This window comes from Engystomops pustulosus, chromosome 5 (assembly GCF_040894005.1).
Source record: "Engystomops pustulosus chromosome 5, aEngPut4.maternal, whole genome shotgun sequence".
Lineage (NCBI taxonomy): Eukaryota > Metazoa > Chordata > Amphibia > Anura > Leptodactylidae > Engystomops > Engystomops pustulosus.
This window is the reverse complement of record NC_092415.1, coordinates 205,312,340-205,339,453: the sequence shown is the minus strand read 5'-3', so window position 1 is coordinate 205,339,453 and position 27,114 is coordinate 205,312,340. Positions and strand designations below refer to the sequence as shown.

Here is a 27,114-nt window from a genome sequence, read left to right as displayed (position 1 = left end):
TGTTTAGCTGAGGGACATTTAACAGCTTAGAGTCCGCTCCTTCTATCTATCTATCTATCTATCTATCTATCTATCTATCTATCTCCTATCTATCTATCTATCTATCTATCTATCTATCTCCTATCTATCTATCTATCTATCTCCTATCTATCTATCTATCTATCTATCTCCTATCTATCTATCTCCTATCTATCTATCTATCTATCTCCTATCTATCTATCTCCTATCTATCTCCTATCTATCTATCTATCTCCTATCTATCTATCTATCTATCTATCTATCTATCTATCTCCTATCTATCTATCTATCTCCTATCTATCTATCTATCTCATATCTATCTATCTATCTATCTCATATCTATCTATCTATCTATCTATCTATCTATCTATCTCATATCTATCTATCTCCTATCTATCTCCTATCTATCTTCTATCTATCTCTCTCTGTAGTATGTATACAGTGTACACTGCCAGGGCTCTCCGTGCACTTGCAGGCAGGTTAACCCTGTAGTTCCTGCGCCCTTCCTGGAGGCTGCAGTGTGAGTGTGCGGTGCTGTGCGTGTAGCATCCCTCCTGCTCCTCCAGACATAGCAGAGCCGAGCAGCGTCGTCCTCCCCTGTGATTGGCTGCTATGCTGAGCCTTATACACAGGAGCACATGAGAGCCCCCCGCTGCCAGTCACCACTGGCTCCTCCGCAGCCTCGGCTGGCACCTACTCCTCCAGGATGGATGCCACCATATTTGAGATTTACATTGATGATTTTGATGCCAACTGCAGCCTCCTGGACGCGTTTCAGGACAGTTTCCTCACCAGTAACCACACTTTCCTGTTTGATGGTAGGAGGGGAGCTGCGGGAACCTCTGGGATCAGCTTCTCCTGGGTCTTTCCATGTAAATTGTCTCCTTTTTCTTGCCCCCAGGTCCTCACTGCAGCGCCACCATCGATCAGATCGGCACCTGTTGGCCGCGGAGTGTGGCTGGGGAGCTGGTGGAGAGACCCTGCCCGGATTTTTTCAATGGGATAAAGTACAATACGACAAGTAAGTGGTAAAGTTTCCGTGATGTGAAGATAAAATGTAACAGCAGGAATGTTCTATCATCAGCGGGCGACGGCCAAGTGCCACAAAGACCGACAGCAACGGGGCAAGTTATACACTGATGGCACAGAATGGTGCAAAATATATCTATCCTTCTATCCATTCTAAGCTATAGATCTTGTATAACTCTCTATCTATTATCTATCTCATATCTATCTATCTATCTATCTATCTATCTCATATCTATCTATCTCATATCTATCTATGTATCTATCTATCTCCTATCTATCTATGTATCTATCTCATATCTCATATCTATCTATGTATCTATCGATATCCTATCTATCTATCTCATATCTATCTATCTATCTATGTATCTATCTATCTATCTATCTATCTATCTCATATCTATCTATGTATCTATCTATCTATCTCATATCTATCTATCTATCTTTCTATCTATCTATTTCATATCTCATATCTATCTCCTATCTATCTATCTATCTCCTATCTATCTATCTATCTATCTATCTATCTCCTATCTATCTATCTATCTATCTATCTCCTATCTATCTATCTATCTCCTATCTATCTATCTATCTATCTATCTATCTATCTCCTATCTATATATCTATCTATCTATCTATCTATCTATCTATCTCATATCTATCTATCTCATATCTATCTATCTATCTATCTCCTATCTATCTATCTATCTCCTATCTATCTATCTTCTATCTATCTCCTATCTATTTATCTATCTCCTATCTATTTGTCTGTCTGACGATCTATTCTTATCATTCTTCGTTCTTTCTGTCATCTATCCATCTCCTATCTTTTTATCTTCCTATCTTGAATCTCTTTCACTTTTGTTTATTATATATATATTCATTTATCTACCTGTATAATATCTATTTATGTCTCTATCTTGTATTACTTTGTTTCTTTGTTTCTTTCTTCTCTTTCTCATTTGTATATAATCCATCTTTTGTCAGTTATCCTGTGATTTTGCATAGGACTGCCGGTGAGCGTAGCTCATAGGGGGAGATTTATCATGGTCAGTTTTTTACACCACCTTAGGGGCGTTTTGGATGTTAGATGTATCATAGCGCCTTGATAAAATTTGGGTTGAAAGTCACAAAAAAAGCTTCAAATTATTGTGCAATTAATTGCTAAGTATTTTCTTAGACTGAAGTGGATTTTGCACCTAAAATTGTAACTTTTTGAAAAGTCGTTTTTCCAAAACCTGCTAACCACATCCGGATCGCCTCGATCTGCTGCAAAATGAGAAAAGTGCAGAAGGTTCCCCGCAATAACGGGGATCCAACGGAAATGTAGAGCAGAGCTGAGTGTTCCCTATGTAATCCATGGATAAGACCTATGGATGTCACCACCGGCACCGGGTGCACAATGTCCCCCTGGCTCTGCTATATCTGGTACGGATACGGATGATCGGCAGTAGGGATGAGCGGCCCATTAAAGTCCGGATTCGGGTTCACTCATGATGATCAGAAGATGTGCCATACTGAGACTATCAGAGAAATCCACCAAGTCCATACAAACGCCCCATGAGACTGCACCTCCGCAACTCAGCAGCGCTCCAAATGTCCAATAGAGCTGTCCATGGTGTAGCACATCACTCAGCTCTGACATCTTGTGGTCTCAGTCTATGGCTCTGACATCTTGTAGTCTCTCAGTCTATGGCTCTGACATCTTGTGGTCTCTCAGTCTATGGCTCTGACATCTTGTAGTCTCTCAGTCTATGGCTCTGACATCTTGTGGTCTCTCAGTCTATCGCTCTGACATCTTGTAGTCTCTCAGTCTATGGCTCTGACATCTTGGAGTCTCTCAGTCTATGGCTCTGACATCTTGTGGTCTCAGTCTATGGCTCTGACATCTTGTGGTGTCTCAGTCTATGGCTCTGACATCTTGTGGTCTCAGTCTATGGCTCTGACATCTTGTGGTGTCTCAGTCTATGGCTCTGACATCTTGTTGTCTCTCGGTCTATGGCTCTGACATCTTGTGGTCTCTCAGTCTATGGCTCTGACATCTTGTGGTCTCTCAGTCTATGGCTCTGACATCTTGTGGTCTCTCAGTCTATGGCTCTGACATCTTGTACTCTCAGTCTATGGCTCTGACATCTTGTGGTCTCAGTCTATGGCTCTGACATCCTGTGGTCTCAGTCTATGGCTCTGACATCTTGTGGTCTCAGTCTATGGCTCTGACATCTTGTAGTCTCTCAGTCTATGGCTCTGACATCTTGTGGTCTCAGTCTATGGCTCTGACATCTTGTGGTGTCTCAGTCTATGGCTCTGACATCTTGTGGTCTTTCAGTCTATGGCTCTGACATCTTGTGGTCTCTCAGTCTATGGCTCTGACATCTTGTGGTCTTTCAGTCTATGGCTCTGACATCTTGTAGTCTCTCAGTCTATGGCTCTGACATCTTGTGGTCTCTCAGTCTATGGCTCTGACATCTTGTGGTCTCTCAGTCTATGGCTCTGACATCTTGTGGTCTCTCAGTCTATGGCTCTGACATCCTTTGGTCTTTCAGTCTATGGTTCTGACATCTTGTGGTCTCAGTCTATGGCTCTGACATCTTGTTGTCTCTCGGTCTATGGCTCTGACATCTTGTAGTCTCTCAGTCTATGGCTCTGACATCCTGTGGTCTTTCAGTCTATGGCTCTGACATCTTGTGGTCTCAGTCTATGGCTCTGACATCTTGTTGTCTCTCGGTCTATGGCTCTGACATCTTGGGGTCTCAGTCTATGGCTCTGACATCTTGTGTTGTCTCAGTCTATGGCTCTGACATATTGTGGTCTCTCAGTCTATGGCTCTGACATCTTGTGGTCTCAGTCTATGGCTCTGACATCTTGTGGTCTCTCAGTCTATGGCTCTGACATCTTGTTGTCTCTCGGTCTATGGCTCTGACATCTTGGGGTCTCAGTCTATGGCTCTGACATCTTGTGGTCTCAGTCTATGGCTCTGACATCTTGTGGTCTCTCAGTCTATGGCTCTGACATCTTGTGGTCTCAGTCTATGGCTCTGACATCCTGTTGTCTCAGTCTATGGCTCTGACATCTTGTGGTCTCAGTCTATGGCTCTGACATCTTGTTGTCTCTCGGTCTATGGCTCTGACATCTTGTGGTCTCAGTCTATGGCTCTGACATCTTGCGGTCTCTATCGCATGTTCTTCATGATTCTTGCGCCCCCTGCACTGCTCTGATAGAGTTCACCATCTTTATCTTGATGCAGCTGTAACATAGAGCGTGCAACACAATTGCACAATTTAACCTGCAAAGTCCGACGGAGCAGCAGAACCTCCTGCAGTGCAGAATCTCGTGTCGCATGAGGAATAGCCGGGACACTTCATAACTACATGTACAAAATGACTGTGAAAAGTCTGACAGAAGGTGCAGGGGCTTTAATAAATGTGGTCTCCTCCTCCCCCAGCCGGATCCATGCACTATAAAAGCCTTAGCCACACACTGGATACAGGCAGCAGAACCCTCCGACAGAACCAGCACCAGGCTCACAGCTGGTCATAGACAGCTGCAGGTCCATCAGGCTTACACAGTCTTCAGTTTCAGCCCATAACCTTTATGTCCCTGTTCAGATTGCAGTATATATTTCAATCCCTGCAGTAATCCGGATAAATCCCAGGAAAGTTATTTCAGTTACTGAAGAGTCAGGGTCACACTTACTGCTATACCGCAATCATGCGCTCACAGCAATACTGATAAACTACTGACATCACTGGGAGAAATAGAGATCTTTTGTTTTTCTGTTACATGTTGAATTCATTTGTTAGTCTAAAAATTCAATTGCATCCCTGAATGTGTGATCCGGGAAGCGGGAGGAGGATAGTATTATACAAAGTATACCGCATAGGAAGATCCCAATATTGATCATGTTAATAGTAATTATACATATACATAGGAGGCAGTATTATAGTAGTTATATTCTTGTACATAGGGGCAGTATTATAGTAGTTATATTCTTGTACATAGGGGGCAGTATTATAGTAGTTATATTCTTGTACATAGGGGCAGTATTATAGTAGTTATATTCCTGTACATAGGGGCCAGTATTATAGTAGTTATATTCTTGTACATAGGGGGCAGTATTATAGTAGTTATATTCCTGTACATAGGGGGCAGTATTATAGTAGTTATATTCCTGTACATAGGTGGCAGTATTATAGTAGTTATATTCCTGTACATAGGGGGCAGTATTATAGTAGTTATATTCTTGTACATAGGGGGCAGTATTATAGTAGTTATATTCCTGTACATAGGGGGCAGTGTTATAGTAGTTATATTCCTGTACATAGGGGGCAGTATTATAGTAGTTATATTCTTGTACATAGGGGGCAGTATTATAGTAGTTATATTCCTGTACATAGGGGGCAGTATTATAGTAGTTATATTCTTGTACATAGGGGGCAGTATTATAGTAGTTATATTCCTGTACATAGGGGGCAGTATTATAGTAGTTATATTCTTGTACATAGGGAGCAGTATTATAGTAGTTATATTCTTGTACATAGGGAGCAGTATTATAGTAGTTATATTCCTGTACATAGGGGGCAGTATTATAGTATTTATATTCTTGTACATAGGGGGCAGTATTACAGTAGTTATATCCCTGTACATAGGAGGCAGTATTATAGTAGTTATATTCCTGTACATAGGGGCAGTATTATAGTAGTTATATTCCTGTACATAGGGGGGCAGTATTATAGTAGTTATAGTCTTGTACATAGGGGCAGTATTATAGTATTTATATTCTTGTACATAGGGGGCAGTATTATAGCAGTTATATTCCTGTACATAGGGGGCAGTATTATAGTTGTTATATTCCTGTACATAGGGGGCAGTATTATAGTAGTTATATTCCTGTACATACAGTGCAGTATTATAGTAGTTATATTCCTGTACATAGGGAGCAGTATTATAGTAGTTATATTCTTGTACATAGGGGGTAGTATTATAGTAGTTATATTCTTGTACATAGGGGGAAGTATTATAGTAGCTATATTCTTGTACATAGGGGGCAGTATTATAGGAGTTATATTCCTGTACATAGGGGGCAGTATTATAGTAGTTATATTCCTGTACATAGGGGGCAGTATTATAGTAGTTATATTCCTGTACATAGGGGGCAGTATTATAGTAGTTATATTCTTGTACATAGGGGGCAGTATTATAGTAGTTATATTCCTGTACATAGGAGGCAGTCTTATAGTAGTTATATTCCTGTACATAGGGGCAGTATTATAGTAGTTATATTCTTGTACATAGGGGGCAGTATTATAGTAGTTATATTCTTGTACATAGGGGGCAGTATTATAGTAGTTATATTCCTGTACATAGGAGGCAGTATTGTAGTAGTTATATTCTTGTACATAGGGGGCAGTATTATAGTAGTTATATTCCTGTACATAGGGGGCAGTATTATAGTAGTTATATCCTTGTACATAAGGGGCGGTATTATAGTAGTTATATTCCTGTACATAGGAGGCAGTATTATAGTAGTTATATTCCTGTACATAGGGGGCAGTATTATAGTAGTTATATTCTTGTACATAGGGGGCAGTATTATAGTAGTTATATTCCTGTACATAGGGGCAGTATTATAGTAGTTATATTCTTGTACATAGGGGGCAGTATTATAGTAGTTATATTCCTGTACATAGGGAGCAGTATTATAGTAGTTATATTCTTATACATAGGGGACAGTATTATAGTAGTTATATTCCTGTACATAGGGGGCAGTATTATAGTAGTTATATTCCTGTACACAGGGGGCAGTATTATAGTAGTTATATTCCTGTACATAGGGGGCGGTATTATAGTAGTTATATTCTTGTACATAGGGGGCAGTATTATAGTAGTTATATTCCTGTACATAGGGGGCAGTATTATAGTAGTTATATTCTTGTACATAGGGGTCAGTATTATAGTAGTTATATTCCTGTACATAGGGGGCAGTATTATAGTAGTTATATTCCTGTACATAGGGGGCAGTATTATAGTAGTTATATTCCTGTACATAGGGGGCAGTATTATAGTAGTTATATTCTTGTACATAGGAGACAGTATTATAGTAGTTATATTCCTGTACATAGGGGGCAGTATTATAGTAGTTATATTCCTGTACATAGGGAGCAGTATTATAGTAGTTATATTCCTGTACATAGGGGGCAGTATTATAGTAGTTATATTCTTGTACATAGGGGGCAGTATTATAGTAGTTATATTCCTGTACATAGGGGGCAGTATTATAGTAGTTATATTCTTGTACATAGGGGGCAGTATTATAGTAGTTATATTCCTGTACATAGGGGGCAGTATTATAGTAGTTATATTCCTATACATAGGGGGCAGTATTATAGTAGTTATATTCCTGTACATAGGGGGCAGTATAATAGTATAGTCAGGGCATTCTTATATTTCTAGTAGTGAAGCAGAAGATACTGTAGCGCTCCTCCTGTTCTTTGTAACATTCATGATGTCTCTCCTCTGATCCCTGTGTATGTGACGTTTTGTTCCATGTAGGTCATTGCTTCATTTTCGTGAGTGATTGTTGAGCCCCATAAATCCAATTGAGGAAGTCGTCTGTTATAACTTTTTAATATGTAACTTGTATTTTCTATCTCCTCTGTAACTTGTATTTTCTATATGGAACTCCTGATAACTGGCAGCTTATTAAAGGGGCAGGACCTCTTTACATAGAGCCTTTCCAAATTATTTGCTGAATAGGGAATTGTGGGAGATGGGGAGAGGTATCACATGACATATTGTGCAGTGGCCATTGTGGTCTCCTCCTCAGCAGAGCGGGTCTTCTATCCCTCCTCCATGGAGCAGAAGCCCGGGAGGAGATGTGAGAGTCTCCTGAGGTGAGTGTCCCTCACTGCTGAGTATTTGGAGCAGTGTAGCAGGAGGTGGAGCTCATCCTCGGTGGCTCCTGGTCCTGGCGCTGTTGGCACAGCCTCCTCTCCCTGGGCAGGTACTTCTGTCTGTGCAACCCGGACTCCATGGCAGGTTGTGGGGCTCAGTCTGCAGCGGCTCAGGATCTGGAGGTCTCTGGGTCCAGCTGGTTCTCCAAAACCGGTCTGTAGTCTCTCTGCAGACCCTGGTAGATGCTCAGCTTCTGGGATGACTGTATGGTGGTCCGCCATTCACTGACATGTTCCTCCTGGGCCCTTTTTTATAAGCACCATGATATTGGCTTTGGATTTGGCTTTTCAGTTGTGGTTGGTCCATGTTTGGATGGCTACCTATCTCATATCTATCTATCTATCCATCCATCTATATCTATCTATTTATCTATCTGAAACACCCCTGCCAACACATAGGCAAGGTGGTAGTTGCGAGTAGCGCCCTCTCCATGTCATGAGCTGTTAGGGAGACTGATCACCTCTCTAGGAGATCTCTAAATATTGGAGAACTTTGTAGTTGTAGTTGTAGCCGCTGCCTGGTAAAGCAAGAGTTAACAATAACTAATGTTCTTGTCCAATGATGTTCTTGTAAAGCAAGCTGGAAGCTGATTGGAGAAGTGCTACCACCTGACCAGGGGAGTATATAAACCCCTGGTGGGTGGGATCACATGGTCTTCTGGTGTTCTGTCTGAGCAGTGAGCAGAGGAGAGAGCAGCACATGTCAGTGCCGCACCAGCCAACGCCCTAATACCAGGAAGCACAGGTGCCTCATGCCAGGGCAAGTCAGGAGACTTAAGACCAGAGCTGAGATCCACCACCAGGACTCAGCTCCATCTCTACCTCCCCAGCCTGAAGCTACTACCAGGCAGCATGTAACCTTTCTGCAGACCGGCCCTCCATGACTCTCCAGCTTAAGGAATCTGCTGTTATTGTTTCTGGCCGTTGCCTGCTTCCTGCTGTTCAAGTAAAGAAGCATGAGTTGATTTGCAAAAGGTTGCCTCCGTCTGATCCCTGGATACGGCTGTCACCACCACGGGCTTCCCATCCATTACCCAGGGACTTATCTTACAGACACTCAGGGGAGAACCAGTACATCACTCTCTCCCTCCATATTTCTTGCACACACCACCTGCTGGAGACCTGCCAGGCTGTAGGACAGCCCTCCGGTCCCCATACCAAGCACCGTGACACTAGCGTGCCTAGGCCGCAACCACCAGCCACTCCGGTATTCTGGACCCCGGCTGCCTCCAGGCCCCTGATAAAAGTTCTCCCTTCTCCTGTGTAAATCAGATAAATCCATTGCTGTTTCACAATCTCCAGCTGTTGCGGCGACTCTTTGGGTCTCGTGGAGAGGGTCGGTGTCTCAGTGATACTTGTACAGGGAGACGGATGAGCAGATGATCTGGTGAGATTCTGTGTCTGATCCAGCCGAGGCTTAGATAAGGAATACAGCAATGATAGGAAGCAGCAACCGAGAGAAGAAGAAGATGAGCAGCAGCCGAATCATGGAATATCACACCCATAGAAAAAGAGAATCCGCTCTGAGCATTAGGGGGCGCTCCACCTGCTACCACCTCTGTATAAGGAATCATGGAATATCACACCCATAGAAAAAGAGAAATATTCCGCTCTGAGCATTAGGGGGCGCTCCACCTGCTGCCACCTCTGTATAAGGAATCATGGAATATCACACCCATAGAAAAAGAGAAATATTCCGCTCTGAGCATTAGGGGGCGCTCCACCTGCTACCACCTCTGTATAAGGAATCATGGAATATCACACCCATAGAAAAAGAGAAATATTCCGCTCTGAGCATTAGGGGGCGCTCCACCTACTACCACCTCTGTATAAGGAATCATGGAATATCACACCCATAGAAAAAGAGAAATATTCCGCTCTGAGCATTAGGGGGCGCTCCACCTGCTACCACCTCTGTATAAGGAATCATGGAATATCACACCCATAGAAAAAGAGAAATATTCCGCTCTGAGCATTAGGGGGCGCTCCACCTACTACCACCTCTGTATAAGGAATCATGGAATATCACACCCATAGAAAAAGAGAAATAATCCGCTCTGAGCATTAGGGGGCGCTCCACCTGCTGCCACCTCTGTATAAGGAATCATGGAATATCACACCCATAGAAAAAGAGAAATATTCCGCTCTGAGCATTAGGGGGCGCTCCACCTGCTACCACCTCTGTATAAGGAATCATGGAATATCACACCCATAGAAAAAGAGAAATAATCAGCTCTGAGCATTAGGGGGCGCTCCACCTGCTACCAGCTCTGTATAAGGAATCATGGAATATCACACCCATAGAAAAAGAGAAATATTCCGCTCTGAGCATTAGGGGGCGCTCCACCTGCTACCAGCTCTGTATAAGGAATCATGGAATATCACACCCATAGAAAAAGAGAAATAATCAGCTCTGAGCATTAGGGGGCGCTCCACCTGCTACCACCTCTGTATAAGGAACAGGTTGTTGTTTCCTAATATGTATAATGTTTTCCAATTTTCAACTTACTTCAATATATCTGCTTGCTGTCAGTTAACAGTAAAATTCTTCTTCTCATCCAGTAACTGAAAACTTGTATAGACCTAGAACCTCTCACAGCAGAGGGTTTGCTAGGGTTTGTATGTAATGACTGATTATATGGACTGCATGCAATTGTACCAAACCTTCAGCTGTAAGCATAAAGGCTTTGTAGTTTCCAAAGAATTGTCTGAGATAGGGTGCAATTGTTACAAAATCTCAGCTGTGAAAATATGAAAGGTTATAACTTTAACATCAGAGGATGAGATTTATTAACATGGATTGTTTCAGGGTCAGTAATCCAAGGACAGACAATAGGATCCTGGCGCAAAGATATCCTGTAAAATGTTCAGGGAGAGCTACAAACTCTTGAAAGTTTTGGCAAATACTGTACAGATTGTCCACAAACAGAACATCATTTTATCTCTTTACTATTAGAAGCTGCCAATCATAAAGCGGCAAATCTGCACGTAACAACTTCACCAGCATCAAAATATTTACAGACAGCAGAATATTTATCTACAGGACAACCAACACAACTACTGATAGGAGACCTAACATAGGTGTCACTACATTGTCTATATTATTAACGGAAGGTTACTTTTAATATAAAATAGATTGATACTGCCCTTTGTATGAAAGAATATAACTACTATAATACTGCCCCCTATGTACAGGAATATAACTACTATAATACTGCCCCCTATGTACAAGAATATAACTACTATAATACTGCCCCCTATGTACAGGAATATAACTACTATAATACTGCCCCTATGTACAAGAATATAACTACTATAATACTGCCCCCTATGTACAGGAATATAACTACTATAATACTTCCCCTATGTACAGGAATATAACTACTATAATACTGCCCCCTATGTACAGGAATATAACTACTATAATACTGCCCCCTATGTACAGGGATATAACTACTATAATACTGCCCTCTATGTACAAGAATATAACTACTATAATGCTGCCCCCTATGTACAAGAATATAACTACTATAATACTGCCCCCTATGTACAAGAATATAACTACTATAATACTGCCCCCTATGTACAGGAATATAACTACTATAATACTGCCCCCTATGTACAGGAATATAACTACTATAATACTGCCCTCTATGTACAAGAATATAACTACTATAATACTGTCCCCTATGTACAGGAATATAACTACTATAATACTGCCCCCTATGTACAAGAATATAACTACTATAATACTGCCCCCTATGTACAGGAATATAACTACTATAATACTGCCCTCTATGTACAAGAATATAACTACTATAATACTGTCCATATGTACAGGAATATAACTACTATAATACTGCCCCCTATGTACAAGAATATAACTACTATAATCCTGCCCCCTATGCACAAAAATATAACTACTATAATACTGCCCCCATGTACAAGAATGTAACTACTATAATACTGCTCCCTATGTACAGGAATATAACTACTATAATACTGCCCCCTATGTACAAGAATATAACTACTATAATACTGCCCCCTATGTACAAGAATATAACTACTATAATACTGCCCCCTATGTACAAGAATATAACTACTATAATACTGCCCCTATGTACAAGAATATAACTACTATAATACTGCCCCCTATGTACAGGAATATAACTACTATAATACTGCCGCCTATGTACAAGAATATAACTACTATAATACTGCCCCCTATGTACAAGAATATAACTACTATAATACTGCCCCTATGTACAAGAATATAACTACTATAATACTGCCCCTATGTACAAGAATATAACTACTATAATACTGCCCCCTATGTACAAGAATATAACTACTATAATACTGCTCCCTATGTATAAGAATATAACTACTATAATACTGCTCCCTATGTACAGGAATATAACTACTATAATACTGCCCCCTATGTACAAGAATATAACTACTATAATACTGCCCCCTATGTACAGGAATATAACTACTATAATACTGCCCCCTATGTACAAGAATATAACTACTATAATACTGCCCCCTATGTACAGGAATATAACTACTATAATACTGCTCCCTATGTACAAGAATATAACTACTATAATACTGCCCCCTATGTACAAGAATATAACTACTATAATACTGCCCCCTATGTACAGGAATATAACTACTATAATACTGCTCCCTATGTACAAGAATATAACTACTATAATACCGCCCCCTATGTACAAGAATATAACTACTATAATACTGCCCCCTATGTACAAGAATATAACTACTATAATACTGCCCCTATGTACAAGAATATAACTACTATAATACTGCCCCCTATGTACAGGAATATAACTACTATAATACTGTCCCCTATGTACAGGAATATAACTACTATAATACTGCCCTCTATGTACAAGAATATAACTACTATAATACTGCCCCCTATGTACAAGAATATAACTACTATAATACTGCCCCCTATGTACAGGAATATAACTACTATAATACTGCCCCCTATGTACAAGAATATAACTACTATAATACTGCCTCCTATGTACAAGAATATAACTACTATAATACTGCCCCCTATGTACAAGAATATAACTACTATAATACTGCCTCCTATGTACAAGAATATAACTACTATAATACTGCCCCCTATGTACAGGAATATAACTACTATAATACTGCTCCCTATGTACAGGAATATAACTACTATAATACTGCCCCCTATGTACAAGAATATAACTACTATAATACTGCCCCCTATGTACAAGAATATAACTACTATAATACTGCCCCCTATGTACCGGGATATAACTACTATAATACTGCCCCCTATGTACAGGAATATAACTACTATAATACTGCCCTCTATGTACAGGAATATAACTACTATAATACTGCCCCTTATGTACAGGAATATACCTACTATAATACTGGCCCTATGTACAAGAATATAACTACTATAATACTGCCCCCTATGTACAAGAATATAACTACTATAATACTGCCCCCTATGTACCGGGATATAACTACTATAATACTGCCCCCTATGTACAGGAATATAACTACTATAATACTGCCCTCTATGTACAGGAATATAACTACTATAATACTGCCCCCTATGTACAAGAATATGACTACTATAATACTGCCCCCTATGTACAGGAATATAACTACTATAATACTGCCCCCTATGTACAAGAATATAACTACTATAATACTGCCCCCTATGTACAGGAATATAACTACTATAATACTGCCCCCTATGTACAAGAATATAACTACTATAATACTGCCCCCTATGTACAAGAATATAATTACTATAATACTGCCCCATTTGTACAAGAATATAACTACTATAATACTGCCCCCTATGTAGAAGAATATAACTACTATAATACTGCTCCCTATGTACAAGAATATAACTGCTATAATACTGCCCCCTATGTACAAGAATATAACTACTATAATACTGCCCCCTATGTACAGGAATATAACTACTATAATACTGCCCTCTATGTACAGGAATATAACTACTATAATACTGCCCCTATGTACAAGAATATAACTACTATAATACTGTCCCCTATGTACAAGAATATAACTACTATAATACTGCCTCCTATGTACAAGAATATAACTACTATAATACTGCCCCCTATGTACAGGAATATAACTACTATAATACTGCCCCATTTGTACAGGAATATAACTACTATAATACTGCCCCTATGTACAAGAATATAACTACTATAATACTGCCCCATATGTACAAGAATATAACTACTATAATACTGCCCCCTATGTACAAGACTATAACTACTATAATACTGCCCCCTATGTACAGGAATATAACTACTATAATACTGCCTCCTATGTACAGGAATATAACTACTATAATACTGCCCCCTATGTACAAGAATATAACTACTATAATACTGCCTCCTTTGTACAGGAATATAACTACTATAATACTACCCTCTATGTACAGGAATATAACTACTATAATACTACCCCCAATGTACAAGCATATAACTACTATAATACTGCCCCTATGTACAAGAATATAACTACTATAATACTGCCCCCTATGTACATGAATATAACTACTATAATACTGCCCCCTATGTACAGGAATATAACTACTATAATACTGCCCCTATGTACAGGAATATAACTACTATAATACTTCCCCCTATGTACAAGGATATAACTACTATAATACTGCCCCCTATGTACAAGAATATAACTACTATAATACTGCTCCCTATGTACAGGAATATAACTACTATAATACTGCCCCCTATGTACAAGAATATAGCTACTATAATACTGCCCCCTATGTACAAGAATATAACTACTATAATACTGCCCCCTATGTACAGGAATATAACTACTATCATACTGCCCCCTATGTACAAGAATATAACTACTATAATACTGCCCTCTATGTACAAGAATATAACTACTATAATACTGCCCCCTATGTACAAGAATATAGCTACTATAATACTGCCCCCTATGTACAAGAATATAACTACTATAATACTGCCTCCTATGTACAAGAATATAACTACTATAATACTGCCCTTATGTACAAGAATATAACTACTATAATACTGCCCCCTATGTACATGAATATAACTACTATAATACTGCCCCCTATGTACAGGAATATAACTACTATAATACTGCCCCTATGTACAGGAATATAACTACTATAATACTTCCCCCTATGTACAAGGATATAACTACTATAATACTGCCCCCTATGTACAAGAATATAACTACTATAATACTGCTCCCTATGTACAGGAATATAACTACTATAATACTGCCCCTATGTACAGGAATATAACTACTATAATACTTCCCCCTATGTACAAGAATATAACTACTATAATACTGTCCCCTATGTACAAGAATATAACTACTATAATACTGCCCTCTATGTACAAGAATATAACTACTATAATACTGCCCCTATGTACAAGAATATAACTACTATAATACTGCCCCCTATGTACAGGAATATAACTACTATAATACTGCCCCCTATGTACAGGAATATAACTACTATAATACTGCCCCCTATGTACAAGAATATAACTACTATAATACTGCCCTATATGTACAGGAATATAACTACTATAATACTGCCCTATATGTACAGGAATATAACTACTATAATACTGCCCCCTATGTACAAGAATATAACTACTATAATACTGCCCCCTATGTACAGGAATATAACTACTATAATACTGCCCCTATGTACAAGAATATAACTACTATAATACTGCCCCCTATGTACAGGAATATAACTACTATAATACTGCCCCCTATGTACAGGGATATAACTACTATAATACTGCCCCTATGTACAAGAATATAACTACTATAATACTGCCCCCTATGTACAGGAATATAACTACTATAATACTGCCCCCTATGTACAAGAATATAACTACTATAATACTGCCCTATATGTACAGGAATATAACTACTATAATACTGCCCCCTATGTACAAGAATATAACTACTATAATACTGCCCCCTATGTACAGGAATATAATTACTATAATACTGCCCCCTATGTACAGGAATATAACTACTATAATACTGCCCCTATGTACAGGAATATAACTACTATAATACTGCCTCCTATGTACAAGAATATAACTACTATAATACTGCCCCCTATGTACAGGAATATAATTACTATAATACTGCCCCCTATGTACAGGAATATAACTACTATAATACTGCCCCCCTGCTGAGAGGTTGTGTGCAGTGTGAGCTCCTGAGGTCTCCTCATGTCTGGAGCTAGCCCAGGGCGGGGCCACCCTGGGCGGGGAAGTTCCGCATGCAAGGCCCAGGCTTCCAGGCCTTCTCTGGGAAATAATTCTCAGCCACCAAATCCCATGGATGAAAATCCTAAAGTGAGCAGTGCAGTGAGTTCTGTGCAGAGTGTCAGCAGTACCGGTGTTGTCAGAGTTTGTGAAGAGAAGAACATGAATGCGGTGAAGAAAGCAGCAGTAGCAGCAGTAAGTACCTCTATGGTGAATCCATCTGCCAGTGTGAATGTGAAGCAGGAACCTGTGAGTGAGAGCAGAGTGTTGGGAAATCCGCTGGGGAAAGGTGTGCAGGAGCAGAGGCAGCCTCCATTACAGGCCTCAGCTGTGCCCTCTACACCTCCATCATCCAGGCACAGGAGGACATCCCTGGAGCGCCAGACCATCCTGGAGAACCTGCAGAAGCCTGTCCTGATCCGGACTGAGAGAACCAGGTCTGGGAGTGGAGGAAACAGGACTGTAAGATCTGTGGAGTCTGAGGTAAGACCAGCAGGGAGGCCTCAAGCTGCTACCAGCTCTGTCACTGGCAGGAAAGTGGGACCCAGTCCCCATGATGGACATTGTCACCCCCCAGTAGTGACAGCCGCAGCGCGCCAGAGCCCGCCAGCGCCACAGAGGCCCGGACCCAGCAGAGTACAACATGCAGCCTCTCCCAGTCCTGCGGCTGAGCATGCACCTGCAGTCTCTCCCAGTCCTGCGGCTGAGCATGCACCTGCAGTCTCTCCCAGTCCTGTGGCTGAGCATGCACCTGCAGTCTCTCCCAGTCCTGTGGCTGAGCGTGCACATGAGCTCCAGCTCGCTGATAAGATCCCAGCACTCGTAAAAACACTGGAAAAGCTAAAAGACCAGAAACTGCTGCTACAGAAAAAAATAGACTGCGCATATAAAATGAAAACCGCGAACCCCGAAAGACACGAGCTGTTAGACAAAAAACTGGCTTCATTGGCCAAAGAACTTGCTGACAACATTGCCAAGACGGAGGCCGTACTGGAGCAGATGGGACCCCTCGCTGAGACGTACAGGAACCAGGAGCGATTCCAGGCTCAAAGACATGATAGAGGGTCATCATATCCTGTACCGGAGACCTGCGCTAATGGCGTCCAGCATGCAAAACCGGTACTGCAGCCAGCGACTTTCCCCTATCAGGAAGGAGATCTCTACAGGAAAGACATTGCCAGGAATCAGCAGCCACTTACAGAAGTACCACAAGTCCCAGCATCCTGCAAACTGCAGAACGATTGCAGCCATCCCGTTGATGTAAATGGTGAATCCGTGGCACCACAAGTTCCAGCACCCAGCATGCAGCAAGGACAGGAACTTCTCCTTGATGGTAATGGTGCAGTGCAGGCACCACAAGTCCCAGCATACAGCATGCAACAAGGACAAGGACACTTGCCTGATGTTAGTGGTGCAGATGACATCTCCTTGCAGAAGGACTGTGGACACAATCCAGGAGGTAACACTGCAGCAGCACAGCAGAGCTCCCAGGTGACCCCTGAGCAGAACAATCAGGACTCTGCTGATATCTCTGTGACTGATACTGCTGATATATCTGTCTCTGATACTGCTATGTTTGTGGTTATTGCTGATTCTAATGTTGATATTTCAGTGTGTAATAATTTTCCAGTAGAAGGGGCTTCACCATCTGTCTGGGATGCTGTTGTAGAGCAGTCAGAGCAGTGTATGGAGCCTGGAGTCATAGAGGCTAATGGTGAGGAGGACTTAGCGCAGTCCAATGCTCAGGACTTCCCCCCTTTAGTCCCTGATGTTAGTGTGGACCCTCCTAGTTCAGGTGCTCAGCAGCCTCCACAGCGCCCCCAGTCACACCGTGGTACAGGTTCTGACCAGACCTCCTCTGGCAATGCCTGGAGTTGGGGTGCACCATCCTTTACGTCCGGCTCACATTACACCGGTCAGGCGTTTAAGAGGAGGAATGTGGTAAGATTTAAGCACAGAGGGGCCAAGGAAGACCTACCTGACTGTAGATTTGTTGTGAGATCTCTGCTATGTGACCAGATGGGTTTCTCGCCAAGTGACATCCTGGCAGTGATAAACCTCCCCGATCGCCAGGGATATGATGTCAGTTTTAAGTTGATGTGCAACCTGGACCGTTTTTGGGCAAATTTCTCCAGGTATAGGGATGCTGAGGGGTGGAATAAATTCAGCTTCATCCCCATCTCTAAACTTGGCCAGGTTACTGTCACCATTATCTTCTGGAATGAAGCTGTGCCCCCGCAGGATATTGTGCTCTGGCTCAGGAGGCACTGTGACCTTATGTCAGAGCTCACTAAGACCCGGGATGAAGACGGGATCTGGACAGGAGGGTGGAAGGTCCTGGTGAGGTTACGCCAGTTTCATAACATAACCCAACATCTGCCCAATTCTTTCTTCATAGGCCGTGAGAAGGGGGTATGTTTCTATCCAGGTCAGCCCCGCAGATGTTTCAAGTGTGGTAGGGTCGGTCACGTGGCCAGTAATTGCACCATGATAAAGTGCAGCCTGTGTGGGGACATCGGTCATGTGAGTGCGGACTGCCAGAACATCCGGTGTAATCTGTGTGGAGAGATGGGGCATGCCCACAGGGATTGTCCTAATGCATGGCATAACATCTGTAAGACCTTCCCTGATGAAGATGTACTGGCAGGGGCAGATGACCTGGGGGAGGAGGAGGCTTTGTTGTCAGGGTCAGCTCAAGCTGGGCCAGAACCTCAGCGGATGGAAAGTGACACCATACCAGTACTAGAGCAGCCTCAAATAAACACAACGCCGGTTCCAGACCAGCCTCAGATTAAAACCATACCAGTACCAGACCAGTCCCGAACACAAAGCATTGATGGGAACAAGCAGGTTGTCACTCAGGTTGTACCACCCTCAGTGCCCATTCCTTCTCCAGCACCAACTTCTACAAAGAGAAGGAAGAAAGATACATCCACTCGTAAGCCAGAGGGTGAGTGGACCACTGTCCAAAAATCATCCAGGATGAAGGTGGACAGAACGGCAGATGTGACAATGACTGTCAACAGGTTTAGTGTGTTGTCAGAGTCAGATGTAGAGGAAGAACTAGAGAGGGAACTTGAGAAAATGGTGGCAGAATATGAGGATGAGCCAGATCCCCCTTCCAAACGGAGACCTCAGGCAGTAGGGCCAGAATCTGAATCCGATATGGAGACGGGTGGTCAGCAGGAGGGCTCGGACTCAGACTTATGATGATGGGGTTACTCTCTCTGCTCCTTCTTATGGCTCTAATGGCGGATTTTCACCTTAAAGTCATCTCGACTAATGTAAACAGCATTAGGGCAAGGAAGAAAAGACACGCGGTGTATGAACATCTCCAATATCTGGACGCTGATGTCTTTTTCCTACAGGAGACTCATCTTAATAGTCTTAGTCTCTTACGAGAAGCAGAGAGGGAATGGCGCTCAGGTCCATCCTTCTGGTCACTGTCTGTGGAGCCTTGTGCCGGGGTCTCTATACTGTTTAATACACACGATGTCACCATACATAGACTTACCGAGGTATTGATGGGAAGATGTCTGGTGCTGGAGGTTACCATCCGAGGTAGGAGGCTCCGACTTACTAATATCTATGGTCCGCAGACAGTGACTGAAAGGGTAAATCTGTTTCATGAGGTAAAACCCTATCTCTTTACATCTTTGCCCGTAATCATGACGGGTGACTTTAATGCCACCAGAGCATCTACTGATCGATCCAGTGGTAGACCTCTCACCAGGGACTCCAAGGTCTTGAATGCTATAATCTTGCAGTCAGGTTTATCGGATGTGTTTGTGCAGGGTGGTAGGAAACCCAAATTTACCTACTCCTGTGCTGGAAGAACTAGCCGGATAGACTTGGCGCTGGTGAGTCCTATGGAGGTCATAGGAGAGAGGAGCGAAAAGTGTGTTCCCTATTCAGATCACCTTGCCTTATATTTTTGCTTAGGTGCTAGTGAGCGGCCTGATATGGGAAGAGGTTTATGGAGACTTAACTCTAGTCTCTTGGAAGAAGGTTTTGTCCAGGAACATGTCCATTCTCTTCTACAGGGTGAAATGGAGAGAGTGTATTTCTATAATCACATATCTGACTGGTGGGAGGACGTCAAGGAGGAGATCCGGTCCCTTTTAAAGAGACTGTCAGTGAAGAAGGGGAAGAGTAAGTACAGCCAGTATCTCAGGCTGCGGAGAGAATTGGAGTCACTGTATTCGGCGGGTGGGGATGAAAAACAAAAAATCGACCGACTGAAGTCTGAAATAAAGCAGTATCAGTACAGCCGCTACACGTCCCTGGTTGTGGAGCGAGACTATGGAAACTTAGTCACGCCAGATCCATATGAGAGTTGCCGGGAACGTGTGGCCAAGAAATCAATCACGGGTCTCACTGACTCCCAGGGAATTTTACAGGAATCTCGGGAGGGTATCCTGGGGGTGGTGAGATCCTACTATGCTGAGTTATTTCAGAAGAAGGTTTTGGATAGAGGAAAAATGGCTCAATTCTTGGATGCAACTCCGGGCCCTGACACTAAAGATTTGGATTTTTCTCCTTTGACAGCAGGAATAACAGAGGAGGAGGTTAAAGAGGCCATTGATAAGTTACATCTGAAGAAGGCACCAGGTCCTGATGGTATAACAGCTGAATTCTATAAGAAGTTCAGAGACCTCTTAGCCCCGATCCTTGTGGATGTGTTTACTAATTGTTTAGAAAATCACCTGATGCCTCCATCCATGAGAGTGTCCTCCCTTATTCTGCTGTCCAAAGGTAAAGAGTAGAGATGAGCGAACACTAAAATGCTCGGGTACTCGTTATTCGAGACGAACTTTTCCCGATGCTCGAGTGCTCGTCTCGAATAACGAGCCCCATTGAAGTCAATGGGAGACTCGAGCATTTTTCAAGGGGACCAAGGCTCTGCACAGGGAAGCTTGGCCAAACACCTGGGAACCTCAGAAAAGGATGGAAACACCACGGAAATGGACAGGAAACAGCAGGGGCAGCATGCATGGATGCCTCTGAGGCTGCATAATCGCACCATTATGCCAAAATTATGGGCAACAGCATGGCCATGACAGAGTGACAGAATGAAGCTAGATAGCATCTAAAACATCCAATAATTGACCCTGACACTATAGGGGACGGCATGCAGAGGCAGCGGCAGCAGGCTAGAGAGTGTCATGGCGACATACCCTAAATGGACTCAGGCTTCAAACCAATGGGTGGCAGAGAGGAACCAAAGGAGGTGAGCAAGAAGCGCTCAAATAATATCGGTACATGATAAAAGTTTGCCAGTATATTTTGTGGATTACACAGCAGGGTGGCGACAAAGTTAACATGGAAGCCATGAAAACAACCCAAAATTCTGCCTGACACAGCTCGTTTGATAAGGGGACGATGTATGGAGGCAGTGAACTAGTAGTAGATTAAAGGTGCTGCAGTTAAAACTATGTTAGTTGGATCTTGGCATGGAGCTGGCGCTCCGCTGCCAGGCGAGCTTTCGCCAATCCAAGCCCCTGTCTCTAGGCTACTCCCCAAACAGCACTTCTAAGAACCTTTTGTATAAGATCAAGTGTAGTAGCGTTCTTATAAGTTTAGGATATGCCGGGTGAGGGGAATGTAAACAGATGCGCAAGAAGCGCTGAAATAATATCCCTAAATGGTAAAAGTTTGCAAGTATATTTTGGGGATTACACAGCAGGGTGGCGACAAAGTTAACAAGTTTGATGTGGAATGCCCTGTAATAGCTCTTGGGCGGTGTGCCTTTTATCGCCTAGGCTCAGCAGTTTCAGCACCGCCTGCTGTCGCTTAGCGACGGCACTGCTGCTGTGCCTAGAGCTACCGACTGATGGCGCCATGCCCACGGATGGTAATTCGGAGGAGGAGGAGGTGGAGGAGGGGTGGGAGGAGGTATAGTAGGCCTTTGAGACCTGGACCGAGGTAGGCCCCGCAATTCTCTGCGTCGGCAGTATATGACCAGCCCCAGGGTCAGACTCGGTCCCAGCCTGCACCAAGTTAAGTGTAGTAGCGTTCTCATAAGTTTGGGATATGGCGGGTGAGGGGAATGTAAACAGATGCGCAAGAAGCGCATGATGCGCATGGAGCTGGCGTTCCGCTGCCAGGCGAGCTTTCGCCAATCCAAGCCCCTGTCTCTAGGCTACTCCCCAAACAGCACTTCTAAGAACCTTTTGTATAAGATCAAGTGTAGTAGCGTTCTTATAAGTTTAGGATATGCCGGGTGAGGGGAATGTAAACAGATGCGCAAGAAGCGCTGAAATAATATCCCTAAATGGTAAAAGTTTGCCAGTATATTTTGTGGATAACACAGCAGGGTGGCGACAAAGTTAACAACTTTGATGTGGAATCCATGAAAACAACCCAAATTTCTGCCTGACACACCTCGTTTGATAAAGGGACGATGTATGGAGGCAGCTATATGGACGACTTTTGGAGGTAGCAATGGAGACAACGTGTGGAGGCTGCTATGGAGACAATTTAATTTGGATAGTGCCTGTATGTGGCAGTCCCAAACATTTTTCAAACCAGAGGAGCAGGTAGGTGGCCCTCCAGTAAAATGGGATAGATTGAGTGCCTGTATGTGGCAGTCCCAAAAATGTTTCAAACCAGAGGAGCAGGTAGGTGGCCCTCCAGTAAAATGGAATAGATTGAGTGCCTGTATGTGGCAGTCCCAAAAATTGTTCAAACCAGAGGAGCAGGTAGGTGGCCCTGCAGTAAAATGGAATAGATTGAGTGCCTGTATGTGGCAGTCCCAAAAATTGTTCAAACCAGAGGTGCAGGTAGGTGGCCCTGCAGTAAAATGGAATAGATTGAGTGCCTGTATGTGGCAGTCCCAAAAATGTTTCAAACCAGAGGAGCAGGTAGGTGGCCCTCCAGTAAAATGGGATAGATTGAGTGCCTGTATGTGGCAGTCCCAAAAATGTTTCAAACCAGAGGAGCAGGTAGGTGGCCCTCCAGTAAAATGGAATAGATTGAGTGCCTGTATGTGGCAGTCCCAAAAATTGTTCAAACCAGAGGAGCAGGTAGGTGGCCCTGCAGTAAAATGGAATAGATTGAGTGCCTGTATGTGGCAGTCCCAAAAATTTTTTAAAACAGAGGACCGGGTAGGTGGCCCTCCAGAAAAATGGAATAGATTGAGTGCCTGTATGTGGCACTCACAAAAATTGTTTCAAACAGAGGACCGGGTAGGTGGCCCTCCAGAAAAATTAAATGCATGAAGTACTATAGCAAGAGCCAGTGGGCCCTGTCAAAAAATAGCCAGTTTCCTCTGCTTTACTGTACAAAGAGGAGGAGAAGGAGGAAAATGAGGAGGAGGAGGAGGAGTGGATCAATTATTCAGGTTGAGCTTCCTTCACCTGGTGGAGATTGGAAATTCTGAGAAATCCAGCCTTTATTCATTTTAATAAGCGTCAGCCTGTCAGCGCTGTCAGTCGACAGGCGTGTACGCTTATCGGTGATGATGCCACCAGCTGCACTGAAAACCCGCTCGGACAAGACGCTAGCGGCAGGGCAGGCAAGAACCTCCAAGGCGTACAGCGCCAGTTCGTGCCACATGTCCAGCTTTGAAACCCAGTAGTTGTAGGGAGCTGTGTGATCATTTAGGACGATGGTATGGTCAGCTACGTACTCCCTCACCATCTTTCTGTAAAGATCAGCCCTACTCTGCCGAGACTGGGGACAGGTGACAGTGTCTTGCTGGGGTGACATAAAGCTGGCAAAAGCCTTGTAAAGCGTACCCTTGCCAGTGCTGGACAAGCTGCCTGCTCGCCTACTCTCCCTCGCTACTTGTCCCGCAGAACTACGCACTCTGCCGCTAGCGCTGTCAGAAGGGAAATACTGTTTCAGCTTGTGCACCAGGGCCTGCTGGTATTCATGCATTCTCACACTCCTTTCCTCTCCAGGGATGAGAGTGGGAAGATTTTGCTTGTACCGTGGGTCCAGGAGAGTGAACACCCAGTAATCGGTGCTGGAATAAATTCTTTGAACGCGAGGGTCACGGGATAGGCAGCCTAGCATGAAATCTGCCATATGCGCCAGAGTACCAACGCGTAAGAATTCACTCCCCTCACTGGCCTGACTGTCCATTTCCTCCTCCTCCAACTCCTCCAACTCCTCTTCTTCTGCCCATACACGCTGAACAGTGAAGGACTCAACAATGGTCCCCTCTTGTGTCTCGCCAACATTCTCCTCCTCTTCCTCCTCATCCTCCTCCACCTCCACCTCCTCCGATATGCGCTGAGAAACAGACCTCAGGGTGCTTTGGCTATCAACAAGGGAATATTCTTCCCCCGTCTCTTGTGACGAGCGCAAAGCTTCCGACTTCATGCTGACCAGAGAGTTTTTCAACAGGCCAAGCAGCGGGATGGTGAGGCTGATGATGGCGGCATCGCCACTGACCATCTGTGTTGACTCCTCAAAGTTACTCAGCACCTGACAGATATCAGACATCCACGTCCACTCCTCATTGTAGACTTGAGGAAGCTGACTGACCTGACTACCAGTTCTGGTGGAAGTTGACATCTGGCAGTCTACAATCGCTCTGCGCTGCTGGTAAACTCTGGATAACATGGTCAGTGTTGAATTCCACCTCGTGGGCACGTCGCACAACAGTCGGTGAGCGGGCAGTTGGAGGCGGCGCTGCGCTGCCCTGAGAGTGGCAGCATCTGGGCTGGACTTCCTGAAATGCGCACAGATGCGGCGCACCTTCGTGAGCAAATCAGACAGATTGGGGTATGTCTTGAGGAAACGCTGCACTATCAGATTTAACACATGGGCCAGGCATGGCACATGTGTCAGTCTGCCGAGTTGCAGAGCCGCCACCAGGTTACGGCCGTTGTCACACACAACCATTCCCGGCTTGAGGTTCAGCGGTGCCAGCCACAGATCAGTCTGCGCCGTGATGCCCTGTAATAGCTCTTGGGCGGTGTGCCTTTTGTCGCCTAGGCTCAGCAGTTTGAGCACCGCCTGCTGTCGCTTAGCGACGGCACTGCTGCTGTGCCTAGAGCTACCGACTGATGGCGCCGTGCCCACGGATGGTAGTTCGGAGGAGGAGGTGGAGGAGGGGTGGGAGGAGGAGGAGGCATAGTAGGCCTGAAACACCTGGACCGAGGTAGGCCCCGCAATCCTCGGCGTCGGCAGTATATGAGCAGCCCCAGGGTCAGACTCGGTCCCAGCCTCCACCAAGTTAACCCAATGTGCCGTCAGCGATATATAGTGGCCCTGCCCGGCAGCACTCGTCCACGTGTCCGTGGTCAGGTGGACCTTGTCAGAAACGGCGTTGGTCAGGGCACGGATGATGTTGTCTGACACGTGCTGGTGCAGGGCTGGGACGGCACATCGGGAAAAGTAGTGGCGGCTGGGGACCGAATACCGAGGGGCGGCCGCCGCCATGAGGTTGCGAAAGGCCTTGGTCTCTACTAGCCTATAGGGCAGCATCTCCAGGCTAAGCAATCTGGAGATGTGCACATTAAGGGCTTGGGCGTGCGGGTGGGTTGCACTATATTTGCGTTTCCGCTCCAGCGTCTGGGGTATGGAGAGCTGAACGCTGGTGGATGCTGTGGAGGATCGTGGAGGCGACGATGGGGTTTTTGTGGCAGGGTCCTGGGCAGGGGGCTGACTAGCAGCTGACACAGGGGAAGGAGCAGTGGTGTGCACGGCCGGAGGTGAACGGGCTTGTTGCCACTGAGTGGGGTGCTTAGCATTCATATGCCTGCGCATACTGGTGGTAGTTAAGCTAGTAGTGGTGGAACCCCTGCTGAGCCTGGTTTGGCAAATGTTGCACACCACAGTCCGTCGGTCATCCGGTGTTTCCTTAAAGAACCTCCACACTTCTGAAGATCTAGCCCTCGCCGCAAGAGCCCTCACCACGGGAGCTTCACTAGTTGACAGTGGCGCTGATGCACCAGCTCTGGCCCTGCCTCTCCGTCTGGCCCCACCACTGCCTCTTCCAACCTGTTCAGGTCGAGGACTCTCCTCCGTCTCAGAAGCACTGTGTTCACCCGGCCTCTCAACCCAGCTTGGGTCTGTCACCTCATCATCCTCCGATCCCTCAGTCTGCTCCCCCCTCGGACTTCCTGCCCTGACAACAACTTCCCCACTGTCTGACAACCGTGTCTCCTCATCGTCGGACACCTCTTTACACACTTCCACTACGTCAAGAAGGTCATCATCACCCACAGACTGTGACTGGTGGAAAACCTGGGCATCGGAAAATTGCTCAGCAGCAACCGGACAAGTGGTTTGTGACTGTGGGAAGGGTCCAGAAAACAGTTCCTCAGAGTATGCCGGTTCAAATGCCAAATTTTCCTGGGAGGGGGCAGACTGGGGGGGAGGAGGCTGAGGTGCAGGAGCTGGAGGAGTGGCGATTTCGGTGACATGGGTGGACTGCGTGGAAGACTGACTGGTGGACAAATTGCTCGAAGCATTGTCGGCAATCCACGACATCACCTGTTCGCACTGTTCTGGCCTCAACAGTGCTCTACCACGAGTCCCAGTAACTTCAGACATGAACCTAGGGAGTGTAGCTCTGCGGCGTTCCCCTGCTCCCTCATCAGCAGGTGGTGTCTCACCCCGCCCAGGACCACGGCCTCTGACCCCTGCAGTAGTTGGACGCCCACGTCCCCGCCCTCGTCCTCTACCCCTAGCCCTCGGGTTAAACATTTTTAAAATGAGAGTTATAACTTTATTTTTTTTTTTACTTTTTTTTGTTTTTTTTTGTGTGTTTTTTTTTTTTTGTGTTTTTTGTTTTTTTTTGAGTTTTT

General features: G+C 44.2%; 1 protein-coding gene across 3 annotated transcripts in view; it reads left to right on the top strand.

Moving 5' to 3' along the window:
- Positions 1 to 27,114, top strand: part of CRHR2 (corticotropin releasing hormone receptor 2) — a 239,146-nt gene that overhangs the window by 101,328 nt on the left and 110,704 nt on the right. For 2 of the 3 annotated variants that reach the window (XR_011855948.1, XM_072154412.1), the window contains exon 3: positions 920 to 1,039. Coding sequence is in view for 2 of the 3 variants with exons in the window: in XM_072154412.1 (XP_072010513.1) it covers positions 920 to 1,039 (120 nt within the window). In the remaining variant the exon portion in view is untranslated. Of the gene's footprint in view, positions 1 to 640; positions 837 to 919; positions 1,040 to 27,114 lie in introns of those variants that run through there. The other variant, XM_072154413.1, reaches the window with a different exon arrangement.